Source organism: Eurypyga helias, unplaced genomic scaffold (genome assembly GCF_000690775.1).
Source record: "Eurypyga helias isolate BGI_N326 unplaced genomic scaffold, ASM69077v1 scaffold14238, whole genome shotgun sequence".
NCBI lineage: Eukaryota > Metazoa > Chordata > Aves > Eurypygiformes > Eurypygidae > Eurypyga > Eurypyga helias.
This window is the reverse complement of record NW_010265148.1, coordinates 64,579-85,261: the sequence shown is the minus strand read 5'-3', so window position 1 is coordinate 85,261 and position 20,683 is coordinate 64,579. Positions and strand designations below refer to the sequence as shown.

Genomic DNA, 20,683 nt, shown 5'->3' with positions numbered 1-20,683 from the left:
CCGGAGTTAAACCACGACACCCATGAAAGGATTAACATCCAAACAATAACAGACTTACATGAGTAAATGAAAAATTGCCTAGAAACAGAAGCTTGATTATAAAGGATGAATGAAATAAATCTGGTTTCACTGAGCTTGAAAAAAACCCCAAAAACAAAAAAACAAAACAACCAAACAAAAAAACCCCAACAGAATAGATTTAATATCACAAAATTTAGTTATGAATTTGAAATATTATTTTAACTACTTCATATCTAAATGCTTTAGTTCAGGTTTGAAGGGCTTCTAATAATGGCTTTATTAAACAAACCTTGAAACCATCATTAAATATTCCTCTGGAAGTAACCAAAAAACATTTGAAGAACAAAGCATAGTCTTACCTTATAAAATAGAAGAATAAAGTTGATGGCAAATGCGACAAATAGAGCAAGAAACCTTAAGTTATAAAAATTTCTTGCCAAGTAATGCTGAAAGTAAAAAAAAAAAAAAAAAATCAGTGGTGGCCTGTAGTCGATATCAAGATAAGAAAAGCAGGCAGCAAGGTTTCTAAGAAAGTAAATACCTATAATTTTGTTGCCTTCATACACTAATTATAATAAGCATGGGCATTTTTTGGCAGCCTATTCTCCAATTTTATGGTAAGCGGGATTAAAAATAATGGGCTTAAAATTTCAACAGCAAAGACTGAAATAGCATATTAAGGAAAACTTTCTAGAAGGAGTCTGGAAAAGAAATGTTAGCATAGTGGAATAAACTACCTGAGAAGGTTTCAGAGAGTTCATAATTTGATGTCTTTAAGTAAAAAGAACAATCTTATAGAAAAGAAAACTATAGGTTCTAGAAGTTAGGTTATGGAAAATAAAGAGCTCCTAACAAGGAGCTCAAGAAGTTAGTCTTTCCTTTTAGACCAAGACAGGAAAAATTTCACATACAAACACTTTATTTATATAACTTATGAATTATTACAAAAATCACAACAGACTCAATGCAGCCAGTCATTTAAAAACTCATGCCATTGTTCCTTTTATAATTAAATTTCTACCTTCAGTGTGAAAGTAGTGTTCTATATTTCATAAATAAAAACTCAATGACTAAAAGAATTGAAGAAAAACTTACAAGCATTTTTGTTTGATAAATTTCCAAAGCTTTGAAGAAGTTAGCCATAACAGCCTCTGGTTTCTCAATTTTTTGTCCATGCCTTCGCTTCTTTTTCTTCAATTTTCCCTCTTCTAGCTGCTCAGATTGTACTTCCTTTGCTCTATCTTGTTTCTCACCATCTTCCATGCTAGAAGAAAGGTTATCTAAACAAAAATACCTAGCCAAACTTCTGTATTTTAAATGCATTAATTTAGCAGGAATTCTAATACAGAAAGCCTGGCTTTGAAAAATAGTTTTGACAGTGGGAGAAAAGTTATTGTAAGTAAAAGACTTGAGGCAGACAGCAAACCCGTAGTAAAAGAAAATGACCTTAGTTTCAAATGATATGCAGGAATAGAGCTGTTGAGGGGTGTTCAGAAGTGAAAAGAGCCAAAAACCAGGCAGAAATTACTGTGTCAAGTGTGAAGTGGATGATGTTTGCCAAAACCAGTGGTGTACATATAAACTCCAAAGAGTTCATGTGTACTTTCTTGAGCCTGGGGCTGAAGAACATAAGTAAAGGATTTGGGTCACAATATCAAAAAATGAATTAATTTCAGTCAAGGTGATCGCTGTTGTTACAGAGATAAATGTGTAATAGCAATGAAGTTTCTTTCAGAGGGCTGCACCTTACAAAGCATGTAGAAGATGACAATCATTCCTCCTGCAGCACTGAACTGCCTGTATGAAAATTAAGTATCGAGACTGTATGTAGTAATAGGGGAATTTAATTACTAAACTAAAAAAAAGCTGAATTTGCATATATGTAAAAGAATGTTGAGGCATTGAGGTGGTTGAAACTTTTAGGCATGAGGATAAAGAAATGCAGTATGTGGTTCACTTTCACACTACCCCTGCAGTAGGAATCATATGATGAGTGTCTAAGAATGTGATTATGTTCTACCAAAAAAAAAGTCCCTGTTGCAGCCTCCGAAATGTAAGCCATATAAACTGAAATTTTTTAGCTGAAGGCAATTCGAATATGCTATGAAGGTACTTGAGAGGAGAATTAAGCATGGCAGACAAGAGAAGACAATAGGGAATAGGGAGAATAAGTCCAATAAAATAATAGAGGTAGAAAGAGATCATGCTTATAGAAAATAAGAGGTGAAAAAGCCAAAAAAAAAGAGGTAAAAAAGCCTAAAATAAGAAAATGAGTGGCACAGGAGATTTTGTGTGAATACCTAGATGTTTATAAATTGCTTCACTAGAGCACTGGTGAATATGCTACTAGTGGTGAAATCAGTCAATAAAAAAACCCAGCAGCAACTTAATAGCACATTGTAACATGGTCTAGACAAACCAACCATTTCTGAAAGTGCTTAGTTTGAAATTATTGTCTTAATTCTGAGCAATCAACAGGTTCTCTGGAAACATGGTACCAAAAAAACCATACAAGAGTTTAAGTGCACTTTTTAATTACTGGAAGTGCTCTAAACAATGAAAATAATATGCTTAACATTTCTGTAGGGAATGAAGAGAGAGGCAAATCATATAGTAACAAATCTGTGAGAATAAAATAAAAGCAAGGGAATTTTTAATTGAAGAAGTATGTTAGATGCAGCCTGAAAGGTAACAGGTAGGAAATTAAAACATACTGGACCTTCATACATAATGTTGATGGCATAGTTTAATGAGATAACAGGAAAAAAAAATCTATGCAAATGCTCACGTGTGAGCATACGTATGTCTACACATACTTGTCCATTTAACACATACATGGATGCATATGCACATAAATAAACATGTATGCATACATACACACATATAAAAATATATATACATAGAAAAAAAAAAAAAGAAAATTTTCAGACAAGCTATACAAAGTGTATCTGAACCTAGAGTATTGACCTAAATGGCATCATTAAAAAAATTAACTTTGGCAGATGAGAGGAGAAAGATAAATGAGGCTCTAGTAAATATTTAAAAAATGAAGCAAAATAGAAAAAAAAAATCAAAAAATATGCACAGCTTTGGAACATGCACAAATCTCTGGGAGATCTTTGGCATTTGTCTACAAATGTTTTAAGGGCATTCATCAGACCGCAAGCCTGCAATGTAACTGCAGGTCCAGAAAGACAGCATGACCCTTAGGAGCAGAATGCTTTTAAAAGTGAGGTAAGCACTGTAAAAGTTGTTTCTAGGCAGGCATATGTAGGGTGACTGGACAAAGGAATGTATCTGCTGTCAAATTCAAAACGTGATATAAAAATTGTTGGGTTAGTCAAATCTTGTGTTTCAATGATCGACTACTGTTGTCTGAAAATTATAGTGGGTAGAAGGGAAAGCGTAAATAGCAGTTATGACAAGTTGTGGACTGGTGCTCACTTTTAAAGACAATTATGGGATTTTTTAAAAGACAAGAGCCACAAATTTCTATATGCACAATGGTCAAGGGCCATAAAAATCAGGTTCCCATTTTGTTGCCCACTGAGATGGTCTGCCCCCTCTTAGGGACTGTGCTGCTTTTCAAAATATTGATAACACAAAGGGTAGATAAAGTGCTTGGAATACTGAGCATTGCTTGGGTTCTTTCTGGCCAAATTACCTAGCACTAGGAAATCACAAGGAATTAAAACAGGAATTGTGTAAAAAATACTTACTCAGCCTTCTCAGCTTCTGCTTTTCTCTCTGTTTCAGCTTCTTTTGCAATTTCAGATATCTGCAGAAAGTATTTTGCATTTGTCAAAATGAATCCATACAAATAAAATTTTGGTAATTTTAGTTACTGTTTTCTAAGAAAGAAATACTTACCACGCTATATTTTTTTATATCACTTTGCTCATTTAAAGTGTTAGCTTTTAAAAATAGACAGCTCAGACTAGATTTTAATAGTGAAAACTGCAAAAATTCTTCTGATAGCCTTTTTCAGTATGCTGTTATCAATCCTGTAACTGGCCTGGTTGACTGAACAACGTGAAGTAGTTACATCTGGTAGGCAGACAGATTGTGACCAGTTGAGGATGAAGGTGACTACAACCAAATCATACCCTAATACAAAGGTCACTCACAAAGACCCAGTGCAGCTGCTGATTATGTGGAAGAAAAACATCAGTTTGCCTCATTCCAAATATGAAATGAGAAATAATACACCAATGATGCTATCAAAAATCTGAAAAATATCTGTATAGATATGATTAGATACGATATAGATATATGATAGATATATAGACACATATAATCACACAGATATATAGAGATACATATAGAGAGAGATATACATAGACATGATATGATATAGATCTTTAGTCACACGCCTCACAACTATCTAAGTATGTGTTTACAACATTCCCTTGAGATAAGGAAAAAAACAATATATAATTTTATATATGGCTAACTGCAGCAAAGGGGCTTATCCCGGGTTTCAGATGCCTTTAAGCTCAGTGCTGCAAGACCAAAATAAACTCGTTTCAAAAGCAGTTTGAGTATCTAAGCTACACTGGAAATCAGACAGATGTAGGCTCCCAAGTCCCAGATTCACAAAGGAATCTAAAATGCCTAAATTCATTACTTTTGCAGAAGCCTATCTTAGCTTTTCACCCTCTTCTGTATTCTCTCAAAGTGCTTAGAGACCACTTGTTTCTTAGTGTATTCTCCTACATTGCTGGTTAATACATGAATACTGTTATCTAAAATTTCCCCCCACTGCTCCCCTGGATGCCTCTCTCTCGCACATAAGCAGTGAAAGAATTACAAAAGAATTTACTAAATCGATCTCGCCTTGCTTATCTCACCTCTTATCTGTGGAACCTCCTCTAGTACGCGTGACGGAAACATGTGTAACTCTCCCACAAAGAGTTTCCCCTAAGATCTGAAGCTGGTGAAGGGTAATTCAGAGATCATTTGATGACACCTAGTTCTTCTGAGGTGTAGGGTGGGAGAAGAATGTATGACTTCCTCTCCATCCCTCTATCATATGCTCTGCTCAATTGTCTCCTTTCCAGGCTGAAGAGCCTTAACTACTTTAATTTCATTTTTCCATATCAATATTTTTTAATGTTTTTACCTTCGCTGAACTCTTTTTTTTTTTTTTCATTTTATCACATTCTGTTTGAAATGGGGGAAGCTGGACCTCAAGACACAGATACACCTTGGGTTCATGGAGCATAGTAATGTTCTGGCATTTTCCTCTATTCTTTTCTCAACAATTCAAAACTTCAGTTCGCTTTTTTGATCTGGGCTGATTGATATTTTCATTGCACTGATGCTTCTGTACAACTCTATTACATTCCCAAGATTTCATACCCAAGCAGTATCAATGAGCTCAAAATCCAGTATTTTACATGTAAAATTATAACTTTTCTTCCCATATGTATCACTTAACTAATTTTCATCAGCTATTTTAAGGGTCTTCTGCAACTTTGCAGTTAGTTCTTGATTTTACCGTTATGAATAACTGAGATTTATCAGCAAACTCTGGGAGCTCACTACTCCCTTCTTTTCTTTTTGCATGGCTCTCAAAACAGATTCCTGTGGAACTCCACAGTAAAAACTAAGTCCTAACAATCATCATCATATACAATTCCATAGGTTATTTTGGAGTTTCTCTGGCTATATGATAATGTCATTGACCTTAGCGCTACACAATTGCTTTTCCAGTACATAGAGGTGAATTTCTGTGTCTATCCATTTGTTTTATTCTTGTAAATACTTATGAAAGATATAGTGAATTCCTGAAGGGAATTGTTGATTCTTACGTTGCTGTTTCTTCTTTGAGCAACACTTAATATTTGTATCACATCATGAGTGCTATAACTGGATTACTTGAGCCATTCACATACGCAATGTGAAGAGCAATTTCTGTAATATAGAATTAGTGTCAAAATTATTTTGTTAAGTTTCACTAGATAACATATTAAAGGTAAAAGCTGATTTCACATTAATGACTCAAAGTATCTGCAGAAATTACTGAACATTTTTACTGTTACAAACAAATCTGAAAGAAAAGTATAAATCAAAGTAAAGCAAAGAAGATTCTAAAAAAATTACTCAGATGTGCAGTAAAATATTTACTTCAACTGTTTTTGAAGAAAATGCTAAAATATTTACTCAGACCTACTAAGATCATTAAGTTAAAACAGTATTTTTAAATACCAACCACATTAAATCTATGCTAAATGAGGCAGGATTTTAAAAGGCTGTAATTTTAAAGTGCATACATAAAAATGAATTAATAAATAAATAAGAAAATTACATGAAAAATATATTTGATCTAGGCAATAAACAAATCTTGGAGAAAAATATATGAATGAAGAGGAAGTAATGAGCTAAAAAGTTGTACAACGGGTTTATCTTGAAAATATCTGGAAAGCACTCCATAAGGAGGTGGATTAATGATAAGGGGAAAGATGTATTTAAATAACAAGTAGAAACAGATCTAAAGTGTAGACTGAAACATAATGCCTTCCAAATATGACAAATACATTTGAGTTTTGACATTTAGTTCAATCCATTTTGAAATAGAATGACAAATTATATTTAGCTCAGCTGAGTGGAACAAAATATATTGTTCATAAACCAGAATAAAAGTAAAGAATGTTTATGTGATAAACATTAAAGTAACAATAAATTCAGGAAAAGTAACATCAAATAATAGAAAAAAGGATATTCTATGTGATCAGTAAAGCATGTAGAAGAAAGATGATAAGGCATTATTATGGTGAAAGTATATTGTAAAAGTAATTGAAATATACTGTGAGAAACATCGTATGCAGAATAAACAAGACTGTGAACCATTTAAAGCAAAAGTTGTGCCTAGATAGCTGCTAGCAATTTTTGTTTTGAATAAAGTCCAAATGTAAAATTACAACAATTTACTGGAGTGAAATCTAAACATACTGGGCTGAATTTTTCTGCAAAAACTCCTGTTTGTATTTAAAAGAGTACAGATTATGAAGTATATTCTCATCAAGTACACTTATTAATCAGTTAACTGGCAATTATTTCAGATACTAATATAAAATTCAGTAATATATTTACAATTCTTTTTTGCAAGGAAATACAAAATCTCTTTAACGTACCTGTAATCCTTTTTTCTTACGAACTGTGTTTTCCAAAGATGACTGGATATCAGTACCAAGGATTTCTGCAATATCTCCAAGTCCAGCATCATGACCATGTTTTGAGCCTCCTTCTTTCTTTGTATGAATGCCAAAAATGTCTGAGATTATGTCAGTTTCAACCTTTTCACCCTTCACAAACTGCGCAAGTTCAGCTCTGATGCCATGCTGAGCGCCTTCAGCTTTTTCTGCTTCCATAACATCATCATGGATTCCAAACTGTGTCGGGTCAGGCATGTCCCCTAATATTTTAGTAACTTTAATGTTTTTGGCTCCTTCAACCAGGCCACCCCCAAATACAGTGCTCCAAAGAATCTGGAAAATTCCCCACACTATAGTAAAGAACAGTTGGAACATCCCTACAAATAGGATCCAGAAAAAGGAGAAAAACACTTTCACCATCTCTTTTACTGTCATCTTTCTAACTTTCCTGTATTGTTTCCGTAGGTTCTTCATAGTGACCATTTTAAAAAAGTTGGCGACATTCTTCTTCACTGAAACACAGGCCATTGCAAAAGCTGAAGCAGGTTCCAGGGACTTTTCTTCTTCTTCATCATCTCCAATATCCACTACATAACAAGGCTCTGCCTCTTCCTCTTCCTCAAGCCTATCAGATGAATCCGTTTCAGAGATCTGGGATGCTAACTGCATTTCAAAGATTGTGTCTTCACAGAAATTCACAAAGAGTTCCATTTTTTCTTGCTCTCCGCCTTCATTTACAACATCAAATATGAACTGCCTTTTGGATTCCTTCACCTGTGGCTTCTCCCACTGCATTCTACTGGATTCACTGATTTCAAAGTAAACTCTTTCTATTTTCTTGGCCCCACCCATTATTTCAATACGTCCGAGGTATGGTTCAAAGTAATTAAGAACACTTTCTGCAGGTTCAAGTAAGCTCTGAAGGCGTGAATCATTAGGCATGTGCTCTGAAAGGTTTGTTAGCAATACTGCTACATTAAATCCAATGTCTTTGGCTGGTTCATGGAATCTTTCCACAAAATCAACATAGTTAAACATATCATTTTCATCAGCTTCTGGAATTCAATCTCTGACTGTATATATTGTTTTTGAGCCTCCATTGATTTCTGGAATTCCTTCTTTGAAATGATGCCTTTGCCTTCTGGGTCATGTTCTTTGAAAGCTTCTGAGTTAGTCAGATCTTTTAACTTGAGGAACATGTCAAAGAACTTCAAAATCATTTCTACATTGCTAGATGATTCTACAAGTGTGTCTACCATTTGCTTTCCAATAGTTCCATTTACGACGTTACCTAAGTAGTGTGTTAAAACAGGAAGTTATTTGGCATCACTATATTTTAAATAAATAATTTTAATATTCATGCTAAGAACAGAACAAAAATATTCTTAAATCAGACTTTTTCATGAGTATGTGTATTCCAGAATAATTGTTAAATATGAAATAGGTTTTCTCCTGGAACTACATAAAGGCAATTAAAAACCAGTTTAGAACGATTAACGTAATTATCATACTTTACATTATGAAGCTGAGATAATAATATTTGACCATAAAGAGAAACAGGTCCAACCTTCAAGCAGTGACAAGAGCATCACTACCATATCCTTCAGCAGATCTAGCAGTTCTTTTAGCAATTCAATCTGAGCAGAGTCCTGTAAAAAAACCCAAAAAAACAAAATACCAAAACCCACAAAACACAACCACAAAAACCACAGAGTGTAATGGGGTTTTTTTGTATTTATCTGGAAAACTAAATGCATTGGGAAAAAAATTATACGCAGGATGGTCATTTAAATGTAGTTTAAATTTTTCAGCAACATTTCATTATTTACGATGATTAGTATCAGAAGTCTTATACAATATGAGGGTAACCCACTATAGCAGAGGTATTAATACCATAAAGATAAGATTTAATAAGGGATTAAGGAGTACCGAAGTGCAGATGAGGGACAGCAGAAACTCACAAAATTGGTTACTCCACAGATTTGGCAGATTTCAGCTCAGAAGGAATTGCTCCTTCCTCACTTCACGTGGAATATTTAATGGCATAACGCATTACCACTCAAACAGAACTAGAACTGTTCAAGGACAGACCATGGTAAGTCTAACATGGATTTGTGACTAACATTAAGGACCTAAAAACTGTTTTTTATCTTCAAAATTCTAATGTACTTTTGTAGGGTGGGAAGAAGTTAGTACCTCAGAAGTTAGCAGAGACACTGACTAAGAGTGAGGAAATGGCTCTGCACTGTTGCATTCAATGCATAGTGCCTTGAATGTATGGGTACATTAAGCAGACGTCTCAGAAGAACATAGAAGCCTGAAATGTGAATAGGGGTGGGACTCAAAATGCCCTGCATAGTGAAATGGACGCTGTTGCTCGTTATGAATTAACTGGCCAAGTTGGCTGACAGTCACATTCCCTCCCTCTTTCAATCTTTCCCAGCTTTTCTCTTGCTCTACCTTTTAGCATGGGAACCATACTTTTAATCGTGCTTCTGCTCTGACAGATCATACAGTACTGGCAACAGGGAGGAAGGGACCAAATTGCCACCGTCATTATCAGAAATGTGTAACTGAGTTAGAAGCAGTGAGTTTGATATTAGAAAAGGTGAGTGAACTGTGATAATTAATGCTAAAAGGAGTGATATGCAGATGTTAGTCCAGAGATTCACTCTTGGACCTCTGCATTGCAATAGGCCTATGCACAACCAATGAGTATCGACACACTGACTGCTTTACAGCTTTCAACTTTCATTTGACTGTAATTTATAAACATATGCAAAGAAGGATTACTTGACTATTGAAGATACCTGTGAAAGTTTCATCTGCATATTGGCAAAGACATGAAGAAACCCAACAACTGCATCCCACAGCCTACTATGAGCCAGACTCTGTTGATTACCTATGCAAGGGCCCTAAAAATAAAAGAAAAAAAAAATTTAATTTATATAAAACAAAACATATAAAACCAAAGTAAACTATGTACTTTCCTAAGATTTCTCACTGAAAAAATAAAAAAAGGAACTTCAGGCTTCCATGAAGCTACATGAGAAGCTTCCCACAGTTCCTTTGGTATCTAGTGCATAAATAATAGATTGCATCCTGTTAAATGTGCAGCCATTCACATTTTTTAGCATTAATTTTACACTAGGCCCAGGATTCCATGTAACTTTATCAAAATCAAGCAAAATAAAGCCAAGATATTTACAAATCTATGATAGTTCATGATGAGGTCATGTAATAATAGAACTTCAGTGTTGGTACCTTGTGCAAAACATTTTGTTTACCTGGATATATTCTGTAAGGGAATTGAATATTTGTTTGGTGACAGCCAAAGCTTTAGAGAAGTTACGTTGTCCTGATTCATCAATGACATCCTTTCCTGAATAATACCAATAGAAGTCACTGATTGATTCCTATATAAAAAACAATAATGTTATATTTTCTAATTTTGGATTCTGCATGAAGTATTTACTGCGTGCAATTTTATGGCCAAAGGTTGAATCAACAGCAGATGAAATTTAATATTTCTGTGTCAATCTATTTCTCATGACAATAACTTTCTGCATTTAGATCTAAATATTCCGCCTGCAGGAGTGAAAAAACATCTGGTTTCATACAGAATTATGAAAGGTCAAGTGTTTTAAAAGGAAAGAAGAGATTAAATAAATTAAATCAGAATTATTTATTTTAGATATCCCCGAAGAGGGTATTTTCACATTTGATTCCAGTAAAATGTGAATTTATAAAAATGAAGGAAGGACAAATATGTTATACAACATTTTCCTCTGTTTTTTCCTCACCTGAAGACGCAAGAGATAGTCAACTGTACTAATGATAATATTCACTGTTGTGGTGTTGCCCATCTGAGTACGTAGATAATTTTGAAAATCTGAAATAGTGATTTGTGCTTGATTAGTATACATAAAAATAAAATATCCAAGGTTATTTTCATGGAAACATTGAGAATACATTCTTTTTAAGTACCTTGTTGGGTATAGATGCTTACATGGTTGAAATTGAACTACAGTAGATCACAATGTAAATATAACTGAAGAACTGTTATCTACATGATCTACAATAGGCTTTACTATTAGGATTGGCATAAAAACTGAAATTATATTAAGACTTAAATATTCAAATTGAAATCTGCAATTCAAATTGTTGGCATGCCAGTTTCCCTCAGAAAATGAAATGAAATATGAGGAAAAAACCATTAGAATCAGTTCTATCCAACTCTGTTTAAGGACAGACTCATCTCACCTTTTCCAAAAAGTTAATTCAATTGACTTACCATTGTTATGCCCTTCACAGAGCAGTTGTAAAAATCTAAATAAATCTCGAGTAAATTCATCATGCTGCAACACCTTTTCACCTTTAAAATATATAGATAAAATTATTATGTGAAAACTCTTATGATTAAAGATGCAGAACACATAATCTTAGAGCAACCTTTAAAACTGGAATTCTAATAAAAAACAGTATTATAAAAGCATTAAAGCAATTTAAATGAAACAGACAGATAATATTGAAAAGAAAAACTGAGACAGAAAAAGCAAAGCCAAAATATTTAGCACTCCAATGCATCCATGATTAAAAAAAAAAAAAAAAGAAAGCAACAGGGTATATATCTAATAAGTAAATGGTTAGTCATAGCTAAAATCATGCCTTAAATATGAATGACACTTCTTTAATAAGCATCAAACTGTTTATCCAAGCTGAACACACAACCTGCTGCAGACCATAAAACTAAACCTAAAGATATCTGGGAAGATGCAATTAAAGACTTTCTATTTGCAACACATTTTGCAACAATAGTATTGAAAACTGTAAACCCAAACATACCACGCTCACGAACGATGACTGTGGATCAAAGAAAAATAACAAGAATACAGGATAAGAATTTTGGAAGTTACAATGTTTTTCTTAAAAATTATTGCTAAAGATTTTGTAAATATAAAGCATACTCAGAACTCAAATCCTAGAATTATTTATAGTAAGTTTATCAACAGAAACCTCAAGCCACAGTAAATAGTTCTAGTTAAAGAAGGAAGCATGAATATTTTAAGCACTACTAGGATCAATTTCATTCTACTTACGAGTTCCTTCTTCAGTAACCATTCCCAGGCCTTCTGCTTTATTTTGTCTCTCAAACGCATTCAAGTCAAGAACACTTATATTGAAAACAAACAAAGAAACAAAAAACCAACAAACAGGAAGAAGTATTACAATACACAATGGAAAAATGGAAAATCATTTTCCTCTAGGAAATCCCCAGAGGTCTTCATCAACTGGTCTTGAGCACTTATTGCAGTTATTTCTCAGTCACACCGTTTTCCACTGTTATCACTATTATTTCTGTCATATTGCTACTGTATATATTATGCATTATTATGCTGTTCAGAAGTCATGGAATGTCCAATTCCATATTCAGAAGACATGTATGGAATCAGATATTCCATATCTTCCAAGGTCAAAATACACTGATATTTAAATTTTCTTTTGCTAACTTGGCATAGCCCAGCACCTGGAATAGCAGATGATGATTTTTCCCACCACCCAGTCAGAATACTTTCATTCAAACAGACCAAATACAATTCTATGATTATCTACCTTTTTTTTTTTCCCAGATAGACAGCAATGCAGTCATGTATTCTACTATCTAGTGACATCATTAAAACCAAAAGCATTTTTAAAGCATCATTTTTATGCTCTTGTTGGCATTCAAGTAATTTTATCAAAACCTTTTTTAATAAAGTCCTGAATGATGCACAAACACAATTGGTAATATTATCACTGCAGGTCCTTTTTGAGCAAGTCCTGGCTGAATTGTTCTACATAAATGAAAAAAATTACAAGATAGATGTTATTTAATTAGGTTGCAATGATTCAGCACTAACTTTCGCAGTGCGTCACTGTTGCTTGTCTTCATATAGATTCTCTGCTTCTAATCCCTAGTCTATTCCAAAACCCTTCCGTTGTTAAAAAAGACTGAGAAAAGGAGGTTGTCTACTTTAAGAGTAATCAGAAACACCAACAGTTTTCCACTTTCTTCCTAGGAGTGCTTTACATTAACTAATGTGAACTTCTGGTTTATCAGGGGAATGGACTACTGTAGTCTCACTGGCCACATGCCATCTCTAACAAACCTAATACTGATGCATAGGATTCAGATGAAGACAAAGAGATTATGTAACTTGTCAGAGATGTGCAGAATCTGGAACCTTATTAAAGCTTCAGTAGCCTGTCTCTCCTTCCATGATGGCTTTCCTCCACCCTTAGAACCACCTAGACAGAAAACTTGAGGGATCTGGAACTAGTAAAGGAGCCCTTATTTTTTACCTCAAAGACGTACACAATATTTGCTTTATTTTCTTGTTTGGAAGAATACTCTAAGAGACTAACATAATATTCTGATTCACAAAAAAACTCCCATGAGAGTTCTACAGTCTATGGCTCCTGTAAATTAAATCTAATAAATCCACCTGCACTGAGCAATAAGCCACCAACCTGAATAAAACTGAAATTGTAATAATATAATTTAAGTTTTTACCTGCAGGACTGCATCAAGCCAGAGAGACTTTGAAAAAATCCAGCATCCTTCTTCTCCTTCAAGTAGTCCAGCATTTTCTAGAGGGCATACATTTTTGGGGGGGGGGGGGAGGGAAAAAAAAATCTGTATTAAAAATATTTGAATTAACAACTTCCTGCATTACAATTCAAAATGCAAATCACTGGCAAGCAAAAATATCATTGTTATTGTACCAAAAATAACAGGTTGTTTCTTCACTGTTTAGCTTAAAATTAAATGCACTAAACATTAAAAATCTCAAAATTTCTTGCCTCCTTTATACAAGCAAGCCTTACAGTAGTTAGAAAAGCATTACCTGTTGAACTATGGTATTCCCACCATTTAGAATAGCAATACCAAGTTTTAGTGTTTCAACAACCGTGGGTCCAGTGTGACCTGTCAGAACAAGACTACGGTCATTAAAACTTGCAATTCAATCAGAAAAGCAATCTGGAAATTTTATCTAGTATAGTTTTAACTAACATTTATTTTGTCTCATTATATACCATATACAAGTTGTATATAATATACATATCATAGGTATGGTGACATAATATACTACACGTACTGCATTACACCTATGATATGTATACCATGTACACTTTTAATACTTCACGGAACATTACCTTTGCTTGCGCTAATCATCTGAAGGACCATCTCAGCAGCTCCACGATCATGTAAGCGAGCTTGTTGATAAAGAGTTCTCTGTTTTTCCATTTCTTTCTCCTGGGTTTGGGAACAAAAATGAGAACAGAATACAGACTGGAACTGATTCAGGAAAAATAAGATGAGAAATCTGAAGTTGTTGAAGGCCATCTGCCTCCATAATCCATGGGTTGTTTCATTCAAAACTTGAGAACACCCTGTCTTTCTTATATGTGAATATCCAACCAGCTGTAAACCAGCTCAATACACACTGTGTTATTCTTGCATTTATTCTAGTGAATATATTTAAAATAGTTGCACATTACACAATGAGAAAGAAATGTTATTTAACCTCTTACCTCAAATGTCTTTTCTTTTTCTTCTTCCTCTTCTTCTTCTTCCTGGCAGCTCTTTTTATATTAGAAACAGAAGTCACAATATTTGACTTAGTATGAAACATAATGGGTTTTTTTACTATAGTATTTCCACAAAACTGGCCAAAGAAAATTTTTTTCAGGCAATAATTAAAGGCATTAAGATGATTTTAAATCCCTGTATTCTCTAGTATTTTTGCTCATTCACACTAGGAAGCTGATATTCCCTAATGTATGAGTACTTCAGGGTATTCATCCAACTACATATACACCCTGGAACTGCAGGATATATGTTCTTGTGTCATATCTCTATCTATACCCATAATATTTATCTTCACAGTCAAACTCTCCTCACATATGTCAGCTGCAATCAATATGTTGCAAAAGTTGATTGCCAAGTTATTTTTGGCAGACTTCAAATATTAACTCCAAAGTAATTACCCAAAGAATAAAAGACAACTAACATTGTTAAGACTGTTCATGAGTTAATCCTGTAAAAAACAAATTGCCAAGTGATATCAGCATGATTGCATCCACTGGAATTTTATAATAGTATGTTAATGTAGGAAATTTGTCATCATATATGTAACTCTGAAAAGCATTTGCTTCGTTATAAAGGAGAAGTTACTACTATCAGGCAGTCCACACAACAAACAGAAGGAAAATGTTTAAAAACCATGTAAAATTAATGGCAAGTACCTGAGTGGAGTAAGTGACGGAACTTGAAATGGTATATTTACCTTTGCCATCATGGCGGAATAGGCAATATATAAAGGATCATCTTCTAGTTTACTATAAAGAGTAAAAAAATTTATAATTATTTTATGATGTAATAATAAAAAGATGTCATACTCCTACTAATATTTAAATACCATTTAAATATAAAATAAATAAATATTTAAATCATAAGTAAATACCAAATTTAAGTATCTACTTGAAATGTTATTACACTTGAAAATTGCATTATAAATATATTTTATTACCTCAAACCATGTCTGTGTAACCTTTTAATTAAACAATTTAGAAGTATATTTGTATATCCAACTTAGTCATGTTGAATAACTGAGGATCACTGTCTGTTGCAGGTGCAGAAAATACCATATACTTACATACTATATATACTATATAGATACAAGATTAATTATAACTGTCAGATGGCAAGATTATGTTACTCATAGAGAAAAAGCATATGAAGCACTGAAGTACTCTGCTCATGCAAAATACATATGCTAATCAGCAGTCTAAATTCAAACCAGAAACTGGCACTGAAAGAGATTCATACTAATCATCAGTGAAAACTTTTCTGACATACTGAATAAAATGTAATGAATAGCAACAAGAAGAACACACATTTATTATCAGCAGAGACCAGGAGAGGGTACTCCGCATGAACCAGCAGTTCCTATAGACTTCATGTTTCTATGAGAATTCATGCTTGGTTTTTATTCATATTGGGTATTTACCAAGCTTTTAAAACATCAACAATAGTCAGTATTTGTCTCAATACAAAAGTTATACCAAGTTTAAATATATAAAAGCTCTAATGAAACTGAGAGTCAAAAATATTCACCACACACAATAATGAACTACAGTTGTGTTAAATAACTTCTCTAATGTTATTAGAAATTCAGTTACTGGGTGGTTTTACTCAATGTGCTTTTCAACACAGCTTTTTTTACCTTCTCTCTGTGAGAGCACTGCGACTAAAATAGAGTATAATCTGATGAAGTGGATCAGGATGTTTTTTCTCGGTCTCTTCTTCTTCCTCTTCTTCTTTTTTTGGAAGTGTCTGTCTCAAGATTTACATTAGAATATAGAAATTAGACTTCATGAGTAAGAAAAAAAACAATTGAGTAATTAAGTTTAGGAAAGGATTTCAGTGATTTTATTCTGTCTGATTTGTATTAACTTCCAGTATTTGTCTTATTCAGTAGCTTACAGCGTAACTGCAACATTATGTGCCTTTATGACTCAGAGTTAGAGGATCTGATTGTTACTAATATTTGATAGTAACATTAGAAGTTTCCCATTTGCAAGGTTTCGAGAATGAGTCAGTGAAAATCCCAGGGAAGCCTTATTCAGCAGAAATTATGTGTTTCCAGTGGATCAGAATTGAAAGAGAGTCCTAGCTCAAATATTTAGGAGTATTATTGGTAAATGGAAATACGTTTAATGATATAATCAGATGCATTCCATTCTGACTACAGTTTGCTACTATACTTTCATATATAATTTCTACTGCTCTTACTTGTCAACTTCAAACGGTTTTTGGCAGTCTGAAATATAACACAGCCATCACTAGCAAAACAGCAGTGTATGACCTTTACATTACCTGTGTTATCACCCCTTTGTAGGGTTTGTAATTATTGTAGAACTATTGTAATTTGAGTAATAATTGTAATTGCAGAAGTTCAATTTACTTCTCTAGTAAATCTGAATTTTGTTGCAAAGAAGCAACAAAATCAAACAAAGACTGTGACCATATGTCCAGAGTATAAGATGATGATGTTGGCTGTAATTTTGAAAAGTCATACAACCTTCTATACCTGTGGGTCTTTTTAAAGCACATGACTGCTTTTGCTAACACTGAAGCATCGCCTGATACACCTTCATGTGATCCATGAAGCTATATATATTCATTTTCATGGTGTTTAGTTACTATGAGGCTAGGGCCCTTGGAAGTATTTTAACAAACTAACTACAAAGAGGGGAGAGAAAAAGCAGTAGGCTTTCTGAATCAATACTCAGTGACAAAATGCTGAAGCTTACCGATCAGTTTTATCAATTACCCATGTAAACTAATTTTTTTGCTGAATATGGCTGCATATATTTACTCCTCTTTATGATGTATCAACGAGAAAACAGCAAAATTAATTTGGATCAAAGCTGAAAATGTTAAAATTAATTATGCATCAACATAAATTTTAAAAAGGGGAAAAGGATCTATTGTGCCAAGCTTTAGAAAAACAGTAAATAAAATATAGGAACATAGGAATTACCATGAAGACAAAAATAGTCCGACATTTCATCTAATCCATTTATCTCCATTTATCAAGAATGAGTATCGCATTGTTCATCTGAAGGCGTATACCACCTTAATGCACTTCAGTGTGCACCACAGGACAAATGTCTTTTTGACCAGAGCAGAAAATGACCTTATGCCCTGAAGCATAAGGCTTAATATTTTATAAGGTTATGCATATGCATACAATACACAAAAATTAAATATAGGTTATAATAGATGCAGAGAATATACACTAAATGGGCACTGAAAAATATGTCCTATTATGTCAGTACTTACAGCCAAATCCTGAACTAGTTTCTCCTCAAATGAATATTCCTCTGTTTCTATCCAATAGTTCTGATAGCCATGGAGGAAGAGGTTAATAGAACGGTGCCTGGGGGGGTTGTGAAAGTGAGATCAAGAGGGGTAAAGGAACATAGTATACAGCTCAGGTGGTTAATGATTAGTAAGGATACGCATTTGTACAATTCTGATCCTCTGATTGGTCAGTGAAACAAAATGCAAAACATATCTAACATCCAGTGACAAATCTGCATGTAGTTTGAGATGGTCTTACTGTGTTTTTATACACATTTATACATTACTTTTTTCTTTTGAAGACTTTGGGAATGCTAATATAGATTATACATGAAACTGCAGGACTGAGACTGTAACGCAAGCATGAGAAAAATAAACACTTGAACAGACTGGTGGGTGTTTGTACAACAAGTGGATGGCATTAACACCTATGAGATGTAAATCTAGTTTACTAGAATTAGGACATTGAGACAGCAGAAGTTGGCCATCAACACCAAACTATTTATCAAGTGCTTTCCAGCATGTTATCTACACACAATCGTTGCCTTCTTCCACAGAGAGGAGCCTAACCTCAGCTTCTTTTCTTTCAGTTCCAAATCAGGACAGTATTAATGTGTCCTCAAAGAAGCTGGATTAGGAATACACAGAATCTGCTCTAGAAAATGACCAATTCTAGAAAACTCCTAAGCATATTAATTACTACTATACAGTACTAATTAATTTAACCTTTCACTTAAAATATAGCTCATAGAAAGACTACACATAATAATTATGGCCAAAAGATTCTACCTTTACATTACATTCTGAGGAAAATTTCATTTTGAGGTGGACTATATGAGGCTACAAAGGTTGTTCTACACAGCCTTTTAATTTACTTTTATCCTGCACCACTAACAAAAACTGTACAAATTGCCTGTATATACTATAAGTCGTTTACATACACTGTGCACATGAACTATTATTTTTAGAATGGATAAGCTATTGAGCCAACCTTCTAGGCTCTCCTGCTGGCACTAGTGCCATTTTATTATCAAATTTCAAAAACTGACCAATCAGAATCCCCTCTGAAAATTGTACAAATTCATGTTTTATGATAACATTAAATCATGGCTGGGAAGGAATAAGTGTGCGCATAAGGAAGAGGCTCTCCACAAGTTACATTACCGTTAACTTGAGTATAAGCCTGTCATACTGAGTTTTTTCATGTACTTTTTCCAGCCAAACACGTTGAAAGGTGCTCAGGAAGAAATTGCTAATTTTGTGTCTGAAGAAAAGCATATAGGTTTTCATTGAAGAAAGGCACAAGTTATATTCAATAAAATAGTCAGAAAGAATGTATTCATAAACTGTGTATGAAAAATTGCCATGTACAACTTTGCTGCATCTATGTGCATATACAGATGACAGACAATAAGACAGTTCTTTTACAAATTAATTTCCTTAAAACATCAAACATAAATACACACATCTCAGAGAAAACACTTACCACATAGAACAGTTTTTGAGGCCATGTACATTCATTAAACACTGAACATGAAGAATTAGTATTTCCTAACTTAACTGATGCTATTTTCCTTGAAAATTAAAAATACTTTAAAATACAACTCTTACTTTTGTAACTCTCAGAAAAGGGAGTACTTGGAATATTTATGGTAGAAGTGAAAGTAATCTCTCTGTGATTTAACAAATATCTGCATATCAATAGACATTTCAATTTTTGAAATATCTTACTGGGATTCCTAAAAACTGATACATATAACAATGTATTTTGAAGAAAATTAGAATAAAATATGAGATTAACATTAAATTATATTGAAAGCCACCTAGACGTCCCAACAATTTACCAAAGAGAGAGCTCATTATTTACTGAAGTTATGAAACTTTTTTAGGACAAATGAAAGGGTACCACCATAATTTTTGCTTACTGTCCCTTAAATTAATTGATTCTAACATCAAATTTAGAACTTACACTCCCAATATAAAGCTGCAGCTAAAATGAACAAATAAACAAGATAAGGAGGGCTGCATTTGAAACTCTGGTTCAAAGGGATTTACATAGCTCCTAGAATTAATCATACTCCACTAGAAACAATCTCCCTAGGGTTCAGAAATGTCTTAACAACACAATCAATTTAAATAATGGAGATAGTTATAGGTACATAATAGTGTGATAGCCTAATATTCCTGTCAGAATCCTATGATTTATCTAGGAAAAAATGTGTCTATAAAGTAATGAATTTTAAAACTTTGTTCTGCACCCATCAACATACCTAAAAGTCCCTGCTCAGTGTACAGGGATTGGAATTTTAAAGGTCCCTTCCAACTCAAACTAATCTATGATTTTATGATTCTAAGTTACTCTTTCCTGTTTTGAAGTGCAGACACCAAATTAATTGGCTAAAACAGTTTTGTGACTATTCACTTTTATAATCTACAAGATGAAAAAACTGGATGGATTTGCTTCACATTCAATTTTAAATTAGGAGTGAACTCCACCACAAAATCTACCATAAAGTTTAAGAAGAACCAACCTCAATCTTTTTAACACAGAAAAGTTTTGAATGAAAATTACAGATAATGTAAGTGTTCTACT

At 33.6% G+C, this 20,683-nt stretch overlaps 1 protein-coding gene across 1 annotated transcript in view; it reads right to left on the bottom strand.

The window, feature by feature from the left end:
• Positions 1–380: 380 nt before the first annotated feature.
• Positions 381–20,683, bottom strand: part of LOC104513314 (ryanodine receptor 3-like) — a gene marked incomplete at both ends in the record, with an annotated part of 83,105 nt that continues 62,802 nt past the window's right edge. The window contains 19 exon segments of the mRNA XM_010156636.1: positions 381–467; positions 1,117–1,285; positions 3,741–3,799; positions 7,158–8,236; positions 8,239–8,469; positions 8,746–8,827; positions 9,989–10,093; positions 10,466–10,594; positions 10,982–11,070; positions 11,473–11,553; positions 12,024–12,041; positions 12,278–12,351; positions 13,732–13,808; positions 14,066–14,145; positions 14,376–14,475; positions 14,754–14,804; positions 15,509–15,560; positions 16,448–16,557; positions 18,070–18,166. Of these exon segments, the coding sequence (XP_010154938.1) occupies positions 381–467; positions 1,117–1,285; positions 3,741–3,799; positions 7,158–8,236; positions 8,239–8,469; positions 8,746–8,827; positions 9,989–10,093; positions 10,466–10,594; positions 10,982–11,070; positions 11,473–11,553; positions 12,024–12,041; positions 12,278–12,351; positions 13,732–13,808; positions 14,066–14,145; positions 14,376–14,475; positions 14,754–14,804; positions 15,509–15,560; positions 16,448–16,557; positions 18,070–18,166 (2,770 nt within the window).